General features: G+C 40.3%; 1 protein-coding gene across 8 annotated transcripts in view; it reads left to right on the forward strand.

Moving 5' to 3' along the window:
• The window catches only part of Fry (FRY microtubule binding protein), a 418,719-nt gene that overhangs the window by 353,140 nt on the left and 52,918 nt on the right, over window positions 1–12,661 (forward strand). For all 8 annotated transcript variants that reach the window (XM_063232589.1, XM_063232590.1, XM_063232585.1 and 5 more), the window contains 5 exons: window positions 796–917; window positions 4,098–4,285; window positions 5,881–5,975; window positions 7,200–7,807; window positions 12,074–12,171. In XM_063232589.1, coding sequence (XP_063088659.1) covers window positions 796–917; window positions 4,098–4,285; window positions 5,881–5,975; window positions 7,200–7,807; window positions 12,074–12,171 — 1,111 coding nt within the window. The remainder of the gene's footprint in view (window positions 1–795; window positions 918–4,097; window positions 4,286–5,880; window positions 5,976–7,199; window positions 7,808–12,073; window positions 12,172–12,661) is intronic.

Here is a 12,661-nt window from a genome sequence, read left to right on the forward strand (position 1 = left end):
TGATCAATAATTTAGATGATTCTGCAGTATTCCCTGCTGAATGTGGGGTTTAATGTACAGGAAGCTTAGGAAGACTGCTGACAGTGTCCAGGGACAGGCTGGGTGCTCTTACAGGATACTTCGGAGACCTGGCTGTTTGTAGAAAGCATAGGTATTGTCACCACCGACTAATACCACATGCTGGGAAAGGTTATTCTCAGAAATTCTCTTCCCTGGCTCCCTCTCATTCCTACTATTATAAACCAAGTAGACAAGAACAGTCAAGTTGTCATTTTCATTCTGTAGTATTTGGTAACTTTATGTGATCCTGATAAAATCCTCACGTCTACAAATGCTAAGGTGTGAATAATGTGTTTGTGTCTAAATACATTTTTATTTAACATTTTATATCTCTTACTTAACAAAGAAAATATAGCACCTCCAAAATGCCAAACACTGTCTGCTGGAAAAGAAGATTTTAATTTTTTAAGTAAATTTAACTTGAGGGGCCGGGGATTTAGCTCAGTGGCATAAGCACCTGCCTGGCAAGTGTGAGGTCATGAGTTCAATCCCCAGTACCAAATAAATAAATAAATAAATTTAACTTGAAATAGAAAAAAGTCTATGTCTCCATAAATTAGCTAAGTGTGTTTTGGGTGTGCTCCAAATCTTTATAAGACTGAAATATATGCCCTAATTAATTAATACCATATATATTTATGTATATATGTTACCCTTAGAGGCAGAACTTCATATTTGGCTTTTAAAATGCAGAACAGCCACTATATCTTTGACATTTTGTGTGTTTTGTTTAAGGGCATTTGGTCCACTTTGGTGCCATGAAGATATCACACCCAAAAATCAAAATTCAAAGAGTGCTGAACAGCTGACTAATTTCCTGCGTCATGTTGTATCTGTGTTTAAAGATTCCAAATCAGGTATTTTATCCTATTTGTCTTGCTCCTTTTTCAGCATTTCTTAATGGTGTTTACTCCATTATGGTAATACATCTTCTAATGTGGTCCTGACAAAGTATCTACGGCCTAAGTGTATTCATCAGAGAGTTTTGATTCTTACTTCAAGTGCTGCCAAACTGAGTGATAGTGCATTGGCACTGTGCTCCCAAGTAATTTCCTCAACCCTGCTTGTTCTACTTGCTTCCTTTACCATATTAGAATTAAATTGTAACCATTAATTTTGTGTAAAGAAATTGCTAAGGCAGGAAGATCGCAAATTCAACACCAGCCTAGGAAATTTAGCAAGACCCTGCCTCAAAAATGTAAAACAAAATACCTAAATAAACTGAAGAACTGGAGATGTAGCTCAATGCACAATGTCCGGGGTGGGGGGGAATATATATATATATATATAAAATAAATCTTACTGACCATCATCAGTATCAACAAGAAAAAATGGTTGGCCTGTTTAAATGCATGGTTAAAATGGTCATACTTGTTTTAAAAAAGAAATAGAATTGGGATTGGAAATGTAGTTCAGTGATAAAATAGTTGCCTAGAATATGTTACACCCTAGATTCAGTCCTCTGAACTTCAAAAAACCTTCAATGAATAATTTTGGCTTTAAAATTGTTACTATCAAGCTAGTCATGGTGACACCCAGCTGTGATTCCAGCACTCTGAGACACTGAGGCAGGAGAATTGCAAGTTCAAGGCCAGCTGGGACAACTTGGGAAGACCCTATCTCAAAAACAAAAAAGGGCTGAGCATGTAGCTCAGTGCAAAGGCCCTGAGTCAACCCTCAAACCCCATCCCCAAAAAAGGAAAAAAAAAGAAAAAGTTTACTAGCAGGTCCTGTACAAGTGACCATTAAATATTCTGAACACAGAAGGATTCTCTTGTAGATTACAGTAGCATCGTATCTTTATTTAAACATTTGCCAACAGTTGGATTCCTTTCAGATCCAACTGATCCTTTCAGATCCAACTGGGCCTATCTGATTTTTGTGCAAAATTTAAACTCATTTCCTCAACATGATGTAAAAACTTACCTCTACCTCTTTTCTCTCACCAGTCTGCCTGTAATAAATCTGGCTCTCTGGCTTTCCTGGCTGCTCTGATGGTTATTAACATATTTCCATTTGAAATATTCTGGACTAGCCGTGTCTCTTTGCATTATTAGAGGATGCTTACTAAAATCCAACAAATATGCTAAAATGAAATGGGACAGTCATGCCAGGAATAGGATTGCCACTTCTTGTTTTAAGTTTCCTCTGGAAATTCCTTTGCAATATTAAGACTTTAAAAGTCACTTAATAACTGAACACAGCCCACATGAAAAAATGTATTATTTGTATGTGAGCCATTAATTTGTCTAAAACCTTTGATGTGTGAAGATCATAAGGATATATATTCCATATACTGAATCCTCAATCCACTTACCGTCTGAGTCTCTTCACACCTTGATCGAGCTGTTTTTGCGTACTGTTTTCTTGTACATCCTGCTGTCAGCCTGATTTTGCTCCATACACACCGTTTGCTTCTGTGTATGAGCCAGGATGGCGCACATGCCCCAGGGCTCACTGGCTTAACATACTGAAGGGTGTTCCTGGTCACATAACAGGTTAGTGTGACTTCCCACAAGAAGCTGTAGGGATCTGTAGCATGCGGCTCCCTGGCTCAGAGCTCTCCTGGACCCTCTTCATCATGCCCTTGGGTGGAGGAAGAGCCAGGGGAGGAGAACTCAGGATGCACTGACAGGTCCTGCTGATGGGGCCTCCAGGGCTCCCTCCCGCCACTTGGCCACACCTGACTGCAAGGGAGACTGGAAAATGAGAATTCCCTGTGTGGCCAGTAGGAAAAAAAGAGCCTTTTTCTTTTCCTAAAGAACAATGTCACAGTGCTGGTAGGCCCTGCAGCCCCTACATGTACAATTCTTGCCTTCGGGTCCATTATGACTCTAAATCAGCTTTTGCTTCTTACCAGAGGAGCTAACCCTCTCATGTAAAATGAGTTAAGTGATAAAGTTCAGTCACACACTTCAAAAAAGAAACGTGATCAATCTGCAAGTTGTAAACTGCCTTAGGGTTTAATCCTAAATTTCTGGCAAGTCTGTTTTTGCGACCCATCTGTTAGCCCTGCAGGGACATTTTCTCATGAAGTCTACTTCTCTCTGGGGTCCAATGGCCAAACCACAGATCAGAGAAATGACATGAATTGTTCCTACTCATCCGCTCTCACATGACAGCCAAATGGGTCATGGAGGCCTCTAGATCACAGAGACAGCTAAAGTCACCATTTTCATTGGATCCTGTGGCTCAAGAAGAGGAGCAAGAATCCAGTTTAATGACTTAGCGTGGTCAAGAGCTTTCTCTTGCATTTTTGTTCCTATGGATCAAATGGTTTTCTGACACCCGAGATTACATACATTCGTTGGGAGAGCAAATTTTCAGGTGCAAGTTTAAATTGCGCTTCTCCCTTTATGGTGCGTACATTTCAGTGTCTGCATATTTACAGAGCAAAGACTGACGCAGGCCTCCGTTGTGTTTAGAGTTGACTGGGTCCACAGCCAACAGCTCCTCTCTCTACAATGAAGATGTGTTTCTAATCAACTCTTATTTTAAAAAGGAGCAAAAATATTCTGTTTAAAAAGGAGACAAAAAGTAGAACAGTATATTTATGACCACATGTTCTGTATCAGGCTGCCCTGAGCACCTCAGAAGTTTTTCTGTTCTTACAGTTCTATGGAGATAAATGATACTGCTCGATTGACAAGTTTCTCAGCATTACAAAGCCCCTAATTAAAAACCAGAACCTTCTTGCACCAAAGTTTCTGCCTCTTTGAGCTACACTGTACCTCCCCAACATTATCCAAAATTTGTATTATTTTTAAATGGTTGATTTTTTTTTTTTTTTTTTGAGATAGTCTTGCTCTGTTGCCCAGGCTAGCCCCAAACTTCTGGGCCCAAGCAATCCTGCTTCAGCCTCTTGAGAAGCTAAAACTCAGCTTCACACTACACTCTACCTATTTTCAAATGATTTATTTTTAAATACGTACCACCCCTGGGGATGTCTATGCTATTAGGCTGTTATTTTAAACATTCAGGTGACTCTGATGGCAGCACAGACGCTGACCTTTTCCCTCTGGCTCTTGTGGCCCCAGGTTTCCATCTGGAGCAACACTTGAGTGAGGTCGCCCTGCAGACGGCCCTTGCAAGCTCTTCAAGGCACTATGCTGGTCGATCCTTCCAGATATTTCGGGCTCTCAAGCAACCACTGTCGGCGCACGCCTTGTCTGACCTCCTGTCTAGGCTGGTAGAGGTGATTGGAGAACATGGAGACGAGATTCAGGTATGAATGGAAAACCATTGAGCTCACAAAGACTGTGCGCTCACTGCAAAGATGAGGTGCCTGCCAATAGCTTTCTTCAAGCTGTCTCTTACCAAGTATTCCACCCATTTGAATAATTTTTTAAAAATTTCTAGAAGTCTATTTTTATATTTCTAAAAATCACTCCAGGAAAGATTGTTCTAAAATCCAGTGGGTACTATTCTATTTTATAAAACAAAAAACTGAAATTCTTTGGTGGCTTCTTCTTTGTTGTTGGTTTTACGTGGCATGCGGGAGATGAGTCATCTTGTGTTGTCTGGAGGGTTTTACCACCCACCAAACATGTCCGTGTCCAAACTCCACCCAGAGAAATGATCTCCGTGGTGCAAGGTCTGATCAAAATATGCAGCGAACAATTACATTTTTAAAAACTGCAGTAAGAGACGCATTGCTGTTGATCTCCCTCAAAATACTACCTTACTTCAGACACATTAATCCTACCCATCTTGTCACTTTCCTGAAGAAGTTCTGCAGTCCTCTCTTGTGAGTGTCTTTATACAGTGTGTTTTTTTTTAAGTGCCATCCAATAGAAAGGCAACTCATAAAAATACTACTTTATGTCCTTGTCCACCTTACACACTACATCTGGCACCGTGTGGCTTCTGACTCTTCCCCAAAGTCAAAATGCCAAGACAGGTTAATGTTTATATCAATTTAGGAACTCGAAGCAGCCAGGACAGCACAACTAATGACACTGATGAAAGAGGACTTCAGAACTGCATCAGAAACGTGCTCTATTGAAGGGAGAATATTTCAAGGGGGATTAATGTCTCCTGTTATGATAATTTTTTCAATTTAAAGGCATCATATTGTCCAATCACATGTCATGTATAATAGAAGCACTTCCCTGTATGGTCAGCCTGTAGGGGCCAAGCAGAGTTGCAGGCAGCGTGGAGCCGCAGCCTCACAGGGAGACCTTGTAGGTAGCCTACAGGTCGGGAAGCCGAGCAGGTGAGAGCTAAGGACAGCGCCAGCTTTGAGGCTCCCACCAATCCTTGCTCCCATCAGACATGTTCCCACGCCACAGGACCTGCACACCTGCAGGCTCTGCCTTGTGCTCCTCTTTCTGGCCACCAGAAGTGCTGAGAAAGTGTGACTGAGGCATAGCTCTTCACGTGCCTTATCTTGAAGTCTCTGTTTTCAGAAGCTATGGCTCCACAGTGACTTTTCTGTGCTTAACCCCCTGTTGAGACTGTCAGACCCAGGGAAATAATTCTTACAATTATCTGCTAACTCTTAAGGTGTCCAAATTTCCTAAGCAGTTCTTCCTTAAAGCACTAACAACTGTCAAGTTTTCAGGGTTATTAACATTGGTTAAAGTTTGCATTGATTAAATACGTATTCAGTAATCCCAGCACTCGGGAGGCTGAGGCAAGAGGATGGTTGCAAGTTCAAAACCAGCCTGGGCTACAAAGTGAACCCAAGGCCAGCCTGAACTGCGTAGCGAGACCCTGTCGCAAAAAGAACCAAATAAATAAGTAAATAAATAAATGAGTATTCAGGAGGTTAATAGGGGTCATCAGCAGCACAGAATGCTCTCTGTGCACATTTCTCAGGGCTATGTCATGGAAGCGCTCCTGACCTTGGAAGCCGCGGTGGACAACTTGTCTGACTGCCTGAAGAACAGCGATCTCTTAACCGTATTATCTCGGTGAGTCAACCACATTTACTTTGCTCAGCTTGGGAGATGCTAGAATTTGGGCAGAGTACCAGCAGAGATCTAGTTATTAAAGTATGTTTGTGTCCTAAAATGTACTGTATGAAACTTTCTTAAGTTTTTAAAAATATATATACGCATTTTGTATTTTAAAATATCAGTGAGATAGACACCAAATGCTGTGTCTGACAAAAATAGTAATGCTTTTTCACTTTTTTATGACCTCAGGTATTTTTTTAAAGATTTTTGGTAATAATTATCCTATTACATTGCTAAACAGAAACTAAATATTATTTTTAAGTGAATATATTCAAAACAGAATAAACGTTGACTTTAAGAAATTCCTAGCTTAGTATCTTCGTTACTTTTTTTTTTTACTCCCACCACTATTTAATAACCCATTTCAAATTACTCATGATTCCGTGTTTATGTAATTGATCTCATGTTTCTTGAGGTTGAGTCAGTAAAGCTTCAAATTAAAAGGCCCATCCTTTTGGGCCTTGTTTAAAGTTGAACTTTTTTCTGTGGAAAGGTAATTTTGATGTGATCACTAACACCGTAAATATTTATCTATTTAAATCTACAGATTTACCTAAATCAGTAAAAATTTAGCAAAAATGTTAAAGACATCTCTTTAGCATGAGTACACTTAGAAATCATTAAGCAGACTGAGAAATCATTTTTATAAATTTTAGTAAGTTTTTTTAAAAAGTCTTTATTTACTTTTTTCTTTGTAGATACTATCCTTCCATTTATGTTCTAATCAGCCAGTTAAAAAGAATGTTACATTTTATTTCCTAGATACATTTTAATTCATAATTATTCCTATACAAATTCATCCAAAAATAAGTGAAAAACCTACTGATTTCTTTAGGCTTTAAATAAGTGTAACTCGATACAGTATTAATATTTGTTTTTCTTTTGTTGGAGGAGGTTGTTCTTGTTAAAGTTGTTTTGTTTCATAGCTTTATATTTAAGGATAAGGAGGGGCCAGGGATTTAGCTCAGTGGCATAAGCACCGCCTGGCAAGCACAAGGTCCTGAGTTCAAATCCCAGTACCAAGGGGGGAAAGAAACAAGAGTATGGAAAAAGAGACTAGTAGAGAATAGTGTTTTGAACAAGTAATGTCCTTCCTTCAGTGTTTCCTGGTAGACTTAAAAGGTGGTTTTTCACTGAAACCTCTTTGCATTTGTTGAACTTACCTATTTTTATACTCAGCTCTTCATCACCAGATTTAAGCTCTAGCACTAAACTAACAGCAAGCCGAAAGAGCACAGGGCAGCTGAACGTGAACCCCGGAGCTGCCGGAGGCAGCACCACAACAGCGGAGCGGAGCCGCCATCAGAGAAGCTTCTCGGTGCCCAAGAAGTTTGGTGTTGTTGACCGGTCTTCTGACCCACCTCGCAGTGCTACCCTAGACCGAATTCAGGCGTGTACCCAGCAGGGCCTGTCCTCCAAAACCAGAAGCTCCTCCTCCTTGAAGGACAGTCTCACAGACCCGTCCCACATAAATCATCCGACCAATCTGTTGGCCACCATCTTCTGGGTCACAGTGGCCTTGATGGAGTCAGACTTTGAGTTTGAGTACCTGATGGCCCTAAGGTTGCTGAATCGCCTACTGGCACATATGCCCCTGGATAAAGCCGAGAACCGAGAGAAACTGGAGAAACTCCAGGCTCAGCTCAAGTGGGCTGACTTCTCAGGGCTGCAGCAGCTGCTGCTGAAGGGATTCACCTCCCTTACCACCACCGACCTGACCCTGCAGCTTTTCAGCCTGCTGACACCCGTGTCCAAAGTGTCCATGGTGGATTCATCCCAGGCTATTGGTAAGGCCCACATCATTCACTCTTACAGTTCTAGTGGTAGCTGTGTTCCTCTTCAAAGTAAAAAGACGATGTGGACTTACTGCTTTTAACAGTTCTGCTTACAAATGGATCTTTGGGGATATTTTTTTTCCTTTTAAATTCTATACAGAGGGGCAAGGGGTATAGCTTAGTGGTAGAGCACTTGCAAAGCATGCACAGAGCCCTGGGTTCCACCTCTATCTCTTCCCCAAATCTAAAACATATATATTTGTATTCTAGAAGATATATCAAGACAATATCATAAAAGAGGCAGAAATTTTTTTAAGATCAGAAGACATTAAGTGGCACAAAGAAACTCTCACCTAATGTGTTACCCTTTAATAGGATTCCCTCCAAAGAGAGTGCACCTGTCTGTAAATGTACCTTAGAAGTTTATAATGCCTAACGTTTCATTTTTAGTGACACTGTTCGGACTGCTCAGTGCCTGAGCGTCTCTAAGTGTGGTGACATGTATGTAATAGACACATCATGTAAGTTTTTTTTAAGACTATCATTTGACTGGTGATCTCATGTTGGTTTGACCTATACCTCTTATCACAAGTAGCTGTAGCACAAGAGAAAGGCAGGTGTCTGAGTCTAGAACAAGATTATCACCATAAACAGTCCTAGTTTTATATCTTAGAAGAGCTGTACATCCAGAAGGCATGAGATTAGTACACCATGAGGTTAGCAGTAATGAATGTCACAGCTACGTGGAAACCTTTGTCTCTTAATACAGCTTTGTGCGGAGAGCGTCTTATTTTTTTACCTACAGACAACTTAATCTTTTGATGATAACTAATGTGAACATATTGCAGTAATATATTTAGCAGCGTTTACTGTGGTGTGTATCCCATAAGGCTAAGGAAATTATCGGGGTCCAATTGGTGGACAAAGACTGAAATAAAGCATTTCCAGGCATCAACTCCTTTATTCACCACCAAGGGGAGTCCTGTCCAATAGTTTCCCTAATCCTAAGAGGTCTCTATTCCATTAACAGATTTTTATATCACAACATGTTATTGTTAACCAATGAAAGATTCCTATATACAACAATATGCATAGCATTTGTATAATTTGATAGCCTGGGTGGGTGCATGACCTTTAGTCTAATGATATTTATCTGTAAGCCAACTTAATTTACAGACAAATATTTTTAAAATATAAACAGGCAAGAGAAGAAAAAAGTGATTGAGCTCAAACAAAATAGCTGTAAGTATTGTAACCATTCCCAAATTGAGCAGACAGGCAGGCATACATAAGACAGTTGTTAATAGACCAGATTTACTCAGACATCTTTGGCCAAACTGAATATAATAACTTTTGCAGTTTTTAAGTTTGTAACTATAGACTAGTCAGAACTTTTTGTAGGTCAATTAACAGAGGTCTTATAATAAGAATCAGAAGGGATAAAAACTTACACCTGTGAAAGCAAAGCCAGTTTCTAAGATGGGCCCTAGGTTGATGACTTATCTGACTGGAATATCCAGATATATAGGCTTCTTATTGTTGCTTTCATGGCCATAGTTGTTGGATAGTCACAGCTGATAGTGAAAATTGCTGTTTTGATAACCACGTGTAGTTGTGTCCTCTAGAGAGGCAGACTACTAAAAGGTAATTTTAACTATTTAATAATTGGTGGGTACACAATCCAGGTTCGGGGTTACAAAGGACCAGGTTGCACTCTGGAGTATGAATTTCAAACAATGGGGGAAGAAAGCCTGCCACCACCTGCTGCAGGTGTCTTCCCATTTTGCCTATGACCCTTGAACCATCCTTGGCTATCAGCCTTCCTTTTTAGAGCCTCAGTTAGTATGTGTCCGAGAATAGTGGCCAGCCCAGCAAGACGGTCTGGAGAGAAGTTGTAATGCAAGAGAGTCCTCTGGGGACTTGGGCTGTGCCTATTTTTAATACCTGTTCTATTTAAAACTATTATTAAACTCATATAGTTCCCTGGGAATGTTTTGTCTTATCATTGCATTTATCTGGGCTATACAAATCAGCAGTCTGTCCTGTGCTATAAAAACCAGTTAGCAGAGATAATCTCTGGCTCTGCCTAAGGACTGAAAGGCAGATAAATTTGGACTAAAACTTTTACATTTCTTTGAGAGCTTTCTCAGGGTGGGTCTCTGATCCTTAGCAAAACGTGTTCCAGACACAAAAGCTGTGATTAACTCCAACTGCATTACCAAAAGAAAACTAAACCAATAATCAAAGAACCTGAAGAGCTACTTTTAACTTTTTGAAAGAGAATGAGAGAAAATGAGAAGTGCTCCAATTATGTTGTTTAGCACAGTACTCCGTTCAGTGTGGCTAAAAAGGTCTCTTTCACAGCAGTCTGACGATTTGCAAGGGAAACCTTTAAGGTTCTCACGAGCAGTTATTACCAATAACGGGACAGGAATGACTCCTGCAGGGATTGGTGGAAATCCTTTCCTAAAGCATAGTTCCATTCAGAACTGCAAGTGATTGAGCCAGGCATGGTGGGCACACAACTTGTGATCCAGCACTCACTAGGGTGGTGGAGGCCAGAGGATGACCTCAAGAGTCTTTGAGCTCAAGGTCAGCCTCAATTTCAGGGCTTCCTTTCCAATAAATGACACTGAATCAAAAAGCTCTAAACTCCCAGCCTGCAAAAGAGATCTGTCACCACCAGACAAGTAACAATCTAGAAGAAATCTCAGCCCTACAACAAAGAGTTCTTTGGGATATTTTGAGTTCTCTGTCTAATTACTTGGGTAATTTCCCTCTGCAGCAGTGCTGGCTAGGCTGTACTTAACCCACTCTGAAATTATGTGTCGCTGGGTATCATAATACACTTAAGAAACTCACAGTTTAAAAGTCTATAGCTATTGTCTCTCATTAGAAGTTTATATTTAAGTGTAACATTACATTTCCCAACGTAGTGTATAGGTCTGATTTAGTACTCTAAAGACCTCAGTATAGCCAGGCATGGTAATGCACACATATGATCCCAGCACTCAAGAGGTTGAGGCAGGAGGATCGCCATGAGTTCAAGGCCAGCCTGGGCTGCATATCAAGACCCCGTCTCAAAAAAAAAAAAAAAAAAAAAAAAAAGACTTCAACTTACTTATGAGGTCACCAGAAAACGTTCCTAGGTCTTGCTTCATCCGGTTTAGGTCACTGAGAGAAGGGACACATGTATACAAATGGTTCCAAATTCCCCATTTACTTCCTGTGAGGGACACTGTCCTTGAGGAGCTTGAGCAAAATCAGCTAAGGATGGATATGGCCTCAGGGAGGCTTTAGTTATGGCTGTCCTAGAGACTCCACCCTCAGGACCTGTGGGACAAGTAGAGAAGGAGGAGGCAGAAATTATCCGCAAGCAGCACACAGTAATTATGCATTAGCAGCACTCTGGGAGCCTGGGGCAAGAGGATCACAGCTTTGAGCCCAGCCTGGCCAGTTTAGTAATTTGGTGAGATTCTGTCTCATAATGAAAAATAAAACAAGGGAATATAGCTCAGGGTGATTGCCCAGGGTTGAAGCCCTAATCCGTAGACCTCCCACCTGCAAGAAATTATGCTTTCTGAGTAATAATATAGATGTTGTTGGTCCTATTTTTTTTATACACACACTTTCTCTTTTATTCTTATTTCTCAACATTTTTATTTTTCTTTGCTTTTCTTTTCCTTCTGAAAAGAGTGTTGGTTCCCTATTATTTTGAATTAAGCCAAATCAACACATCAGATCTTTAATTCCCCACAAGTCACCCGGAATTCATTTCATGGGCTAGATTTTAACTTGAGGTACCAAGCCATTACTCATCATCTTGAACCATCTTTTTGATTATGTGACTAAGATTTAAACTTCTTGGCTTATGTCCTTTTACATTAATTTTTCTTAAAACATGCTTTTGGATAAAAAATTCAAGCTACTGCTCCACTTCACTTCAGTCTATACCAATCAAATATGTGCCAGTATCCTCCTATTCACAAGCCATAGCAAGATGACCACTGTATAATTACAAATCTACTCCAGTGCCTCTTTTATAACTGGTGCTGTTGTAGTTATATATTTTCCATGGATTTTATTTTAGATCATATTTAAGGTAGGTCAGGAATGGTTTTACGTCCCATCAGAATAAAACCTGTAATGTGCCTTCTGTTGTTACCAGTTAAAACATACCACATAAAAAAAATTAAAAAAATAAAAAATAAAAAAAATAAAAAAAAAAAAAAAAACATACCACATTCAGCTCTCTCCATTGTGTCTTCTCCAATCCAGGGTTTCCACTGAATGTCTTGTGTCTCCTGCCCCAGCTGATCCAGCATTTTGAAAATCCCAATCAGTTCTGTAAGGACATAGCTGAAAGGATTGCTCAGGTATGACATATGGCTCCACATTCAGACAAGTCCACCCAGGCCTTTGGAAAGGCCCAGGGAGAGCAATGATTTTCTCCAGACTTGATACGCTAGTCGCGTCCTTATCAGAGTGCTTGATGCACCTTGTCCTCTTTCTTTTCATTGTGAAGAGGAATGAGAGGTGCTGGGCATGGTGGTGCACACCTGTCATTCCAGCCACGAGGGGGATGAGGCAGGAGAATTTAAAGTTCAAGGTTGAGCTCGGCAACTTAGCAAGACCCTGTCTAAAATAAAATTTTATAGGGGGGAAGATTAGAAACGTCACTAAGTCATAGAGCACTTGGTACCATGTGTGAGGCCCAGGGTTCAGTCCAGGAAGGAGGAAGAGAAGCTTTGGGGTGAGGAAGAGAGAAATAAGTGGAAACTGTCTTAGCTAATTAGTAAGCTAAGCATTTCTGTAGCCATCAGAAAACATATCAGTCTACTTTCCATGCCATCAGGATTTATAGCA

The sequence above is a fragment of the Cavia porcellus genome, unplaced genomic scaffold, assembly GCF_034190915.1.
Source record: "Cavia porcellus strain 051 isolate PalLab524CR breed Dunkin Hartley unplaced genomic scaffold, mCavPor4.1 scaffold_21, whole genome shotgun sequence".
NCBI classification, from domain to species: domain Eukaryota; kingdom Metazoa; phylum Chordata; class Mammalia; order Rodentia; family Caviidae; genus Cavia; species Cavia porcellus.